At 34.8% G+C, this 5,010-nt stretch overlaps 1 protein-coding gene across 1 annotated transcript in view; it reads right to left on the bottom strand.

Moving 5' to 3' along the window:
* Window positions 1–490: 490 nt before the first annotated feature.
* Window positions 491–5,010, bottom strand: part of LOC149771246 (uncharacterized) — a 33,395-nt gene continuing 28,875 nt past the window's right edge. The window contains exons 3-6 of the mRNA XM_089948679.1: window positions 4,661–4,997; window positions 3,759–4,184; window positions 3,241–3,463; window positions 491–1,092 (exon numbers count right to left, since the gene is read on the bottom strand). Of these exons, the coding sequence (XP_089804805.1) occupies window positions 903–1,092; window positions 3,241–3,463; window positions 3,759–4,184; window positions 4,661–4,997 (1,176 nt within the window). The 3' untranslated portion in view covers window positions 491–902. The remainder of the gene's footprint in view (window positions 1,093–3,240; window positions 3,464–3,758; window positions 4,185–4,660; window positions 4,998–5,010) is intronic.

Below are 5,010 nucleotides of genomic sequence, written 5' to 3'. Positions count from 1 at the left end.
CATTGTGCATTTAACAGGAGAATTCCTTTTATGCTTAAGAGTGAAATGGCTGCCCTCAAGTGAAACATTGTAAGTATGCGTTTCATTGAATTTAATTAAGATATATGTATGCGCGTTATGCGTTGAAGTATTAACAACAATATATTATCTATGATATTAAAATATTAATATTGTCCATCCTATAATTAGTATATTGAATTCTGTCCTAATACCGCCACTTTTGTTTAATTGGTTCATTGGTTATTGGGGCTTTAAAAGTTGAGTGGAGTGACATCCGAGCTCATCCGCATTGGATGGCTAAAGATGTGGGAAATATGGCAACGACACAAAATTAGGATAGATGTAAATGTATACAAATGTTAGAAAATCTAACAATTTTGTTCGTCCGACAAATGCGAAAATATTTTAGTCTTAGATGTATGTGATGACAATAATTTGGTTTAAAAGCTCATGTGCCATTTTTCTGAGCAACACTATCCAGGAGAAAGAACAATATTAAAAGATTTATTTGTCTGCATATATATACATATACGACACTTCATTTTTAATATATAGTTAGCTTCCAGCAGAGTTTTAGTTGCTACTCTGCAATAGCAAATCTAAAAATGTACAAATATTCTTATCTTTATTTTCTTTCGTACATGCATGTGAAACTTCCAGTTATAATATCCAAGTGATGTTTTCAGGTAACGTCATTTGAATTCAGAATATTCTAGAGAGATCTCCTTTACAGGAGACAAAGTTTAGAGTACTAACATTTTTGTTTTAAACACTGATATTTCTAAGCTATAAAAATATCACAAAATTTGCAAGGAAATTAATGCAATTGGTATTTCAAAATATATATTAAAGTATGTCAAAACAGACTTATATTTATCTCGTCAGCCAACCATAGATATACCTTAAGGTGTGGACGAGACAAGGTAACCAGAGAACGTGCAGTATATGTTCTTGGGACCGCCGTACAAAGCTGAATTCCTATCGTATCGTGTCTTGACGTAAACAACATCACCAGAGTAAAGTCGGATGACTGCAGAATTACCTGTGGATCCATACCTTTCTGGAACCAGACTGTACAAAGACACTATATACCTGATAAAGGAGGAAAAAGAAATAAATGAAATAGTCGTATTTATGGTACAGAATGCGAAGTAGCAACTTTATTACAATTTTCTAAGAGCTAAACGTTACAGAACGTTCAAATAAATATTTGTTGTAACTTTTAATTGTTAAGTGGTTCGTTATTGTTCTGTGTAACCCCTAGTTTCAAGACGGATTACCTCTCCAAACTAAGTTTTAACTGATACAAGAATCCGATTTGTCCTTTAAAAAGTGCCAATAGAGGACGCAACGTGTAAGTGCCAATCGAGAACGCAACGTGTAAGTGCCAAAAGAGAACGCAACGTGTAAGTGTCAATCGAGAACGCAACGTGTAAGTGCCAATAGAGAACGCAACGTGTAAGTGCCAATCGAGAACGCAACGTTTAAGTGCCAATAGAGGACGCAACGTGTAAGTGCCAATCGAGAACGCAACCTGTAAGTGCCAATAGAGAACGCAACGTGTAAGTGCCAATAGAGAACGCAACGTGTAAGTGCCAATAGAGGACGCAACGTGTAAGTGCATGTAGGAAAATTGTGACTGATCTCATTATGAATCAGATGTATGAAAAGGAATGGCTTTAGTATGCTGCATATAATGTTATGTTGCATGGTTAGTTTTTAATGGTATATTTGAAAACATTATTTTGCATATTTTTGATAGCACACGAGAAAGTGTAATAATTGCATAAAATGTAGTATGATAGAAGCAGAAGCGAAAAAAGAAAAATGTAATTAATGGATGGGTAACTATTGCCAACGTTGCGTGTATCCATATTACATAAGGAAAACAGCTACGACATAAGGCTGAATGGTATAACTTAGCATACGTACATACACATAAATAATAAAAGGAGGCAAGAATGAAATGTAAGTATTATAGTAAGTATGAAAAACACAACTGTAAGTGGGTCAACTTGCCTCAGACATCATAATTCACATTGGCAACATAGTTCATTAGTAAATGAGTTAAGGTTCCTAAATATTAAACGTCATGGCTCATCAATTAAATATAATAGACCCAGATGTTCGCACTATTCTTTTATTAATGAACATACGCATTGCAGTAGGAGTAATATCAGATAAACATTTAAGATGCATTATGATAATACGTGTGAAGTATCTTACAAAATATTTGATCGCTCGCAAAAAGAAATGTTCTGAACAAAACCGCCAGCAGGTATCTAAGTGCACGAAAAACCATAGATTTGACACAAGTAGTTTTATTAATCCGTCTTTTTAATATGGATGGCTTCCATAAATTACATGATTTTTCATTTACTGCATTTAATTTATCAATTAGAAAATGGAGCGTCAGTTAAAAAAATATTGGTTTACGGTTTGGTAACTATCTATCAACAGGTTTAAATGCTAAAATGATCTATCAACTCGATTAATAAATTCTTGTGTTTGGTCACTTCTATTTTTTAGTATGGGACAGAAACACATGGTCAATAAATGGTTTGGATGGGCTGACCCAGCTCTAAAATATTTTGCCTAAAATGTTTCGGGGTAATTTACTTCTCAATATAAACGGTATGCTCCCCTACTGTTTTATTGTCGTTTTGACATTAAAAAGCATACAAAAGTATCTCCACAAAGATATATACATGGTACACGATTAAATACAAACTACCGATGTTTGTTTAGGAAACACAGACTCAAACACTAGTATGGTTCAGCATAGTCCGCGTTAAAGTATTTTCCTACAAGGCCTTTGGTTATTTCTATTTCTCAGCGGCTGGTGCTTTTGCCCCCTGCCGCTGTATATATAAGGTAAATTGCATAATCCCACAAAACTGGAACTGAAACTGTATAACTTTTATTTCATAGTGGTAGAAAACTGGTGAAAATATTAATACAAAAACATTGCTTAATTTAACTATGTAAAATCTCCTCTGTAGCGTTTCTTAATACAAATATGTAGTCACATACAGATAAATCAATTTATATTTCAGCTACAGCTGATGCTGATAGCAATTGTGGTGTGATGACAACATAAACATTGTCCACGATGATGACAATGATGGAAATAGTAACGATGATGATGAAGTCAAAATCAAGTAACTTATAACAATGTAATATTCGTCATTGCTGTTATTTTCTTACTTGTTTTAAGAAAAAGCTAATATTGAAACTTACTTATAATTATGGAATAATTCAAGCCAAATTGGACTCCCAGACTGACCCAGCGCATGCACGTTGAACTCATAAAATCCATCTCTTGGAGCTGTGAAATCTCCTGTTCGTTGGTTATATGTGTGTTTTACATTTATGAAGATTTGGTCAAACATAACCTTCGAGTTTGCTGATACTACAGTACTTGTTGATAGGCCGACAGAGAAAGCAATCATCCTGGAACTCACTGCAAAAAGGAGACGTATGAAAGAATATGTAGTGCTATTTAAGTTTCCCTCCACATCAGTTGTAACATTAAGGCAATCGTTTGAAATACCACATTTTAATTTGTAATCCATTAAAATATTGTTAGAACATCAAGCTTCATTATATGCAGAAAGTGATGACTTTACTACCATATGAAGGTCACTCAGTATTCCAGACAAGATCAAATACAGAATTGTGGATATTGAAAAACTTAAGATTTGTCTTCTATATTATATATTTTCTTTTCACTTTTATTATTAAACAAATCAACTTACGCGGTATGTTTGGTGACTCTCTGATTATTAGGGCACCAGAGAATGTACTGTAGAGCTGATCTTGTTGCCCATACACTGTATTGTTCTGCCTGGCTTTTATCTGCACAATATCCCCGGATCTCAGGTGCACAATGGCGGTGTTTCCGGCCGCTGCAAACTCCGAGAGTGTACGCCCATAAAGTGCACACACGTAGTCGTTGTTATGATATAATTCCTGCCATATTTCGGAGTCTTTATCAGCCAGGGAGAAAAAATGGAAAATGTAAATTCCATGGACAGGGGCCGTAAAAATTCCTCCATAAATATTATATCCATTGCCTCGATTCAGTAAAACTTTGTTATACAAGATGGTGGAACCTTGTTGGAAGACCTTGTTTTCAGACAAAGTTGCAGAAAATGAGATGTCGTCCTTATATCCATTTGATGCTGAAAGAAAACAAATTATAATGTCAGACTTTCTAACTCTATTGATGAAGGCTGATGTTTCTTAATATAAACAAATTGGTAATAAAATAAAAATATAAGTTGTCATATAAGATTTAAAAAAAAGATTACTGTGTGACAGAGATGTTTTTAAAAAATCGGTAATCATATATAGATAAAGAAAGAAAAGAAGTAATTAAGTAGTAGAAAAAGTTTTCCAATGTTCCAAGCTCGCTGTCAAGAGATGAAACTATTTAACAAAACAAAAAATATATACTCGAAATACAAAAGCCCAGAGAGAACCTAAAGCAACATCCAATAAACTATTAATATATCTCAATATCTGAGGAAATACACAAACAATAAGCTATTTCGAATCCCTCGAGGCAGACATATTCAAACAATTATTACATAAATGTAACACGTATTGAGAACTTTAGCACTTTGCCATATCATTTCAATTTTAGAGGAATTGCTACCTGCCACTCCGCTATTTGGCATTCGCACGCCGCTGAACGTAGTATAAATTTCATCGGGGGTACCGAACAACATTACATCATATTGGTCACGTGTCTTGACGAAAATCGCATCTCCTTCTGTGAGAAACAGTATCACAGCGTTGCCTGCTGCGGCGTAATTATCCGGAGTGTATCCATACATCGATGCGACCAATTCTTCATTTCTGTACAGCTCTAGCCAGATTCGTTTGCCACTGGTAGTCAGTGAATAGACCTGAAACTTGTAAACTCCTTCGGCAGGGCACTTGAAAACTCCCGAGGTCTGAAAATGTGATGGCAGCCCCATGACATCAATGACCTATAAAGGAAAG

This window comes from Sinohyriopsis cumingii, unplaced genomic scaffold, assembly GCF_028554795.1.
Source record: "Sinohyriopsis cumingii isolate HCF-2022 unplaced genomic scaffold, ASM2855479v2 utg002017l, whole genome shotgun sequence".
Lineage (NCBI taxonomy): Eukaryota > Metazoa > Mollusca > Bivalvia > Unionida > Unionidae > Sinohyriopsis > Sinohyriopsis cumingii.
This window is presented reverse-complemented; position numbering and strand designations above follow the sequence as displayed.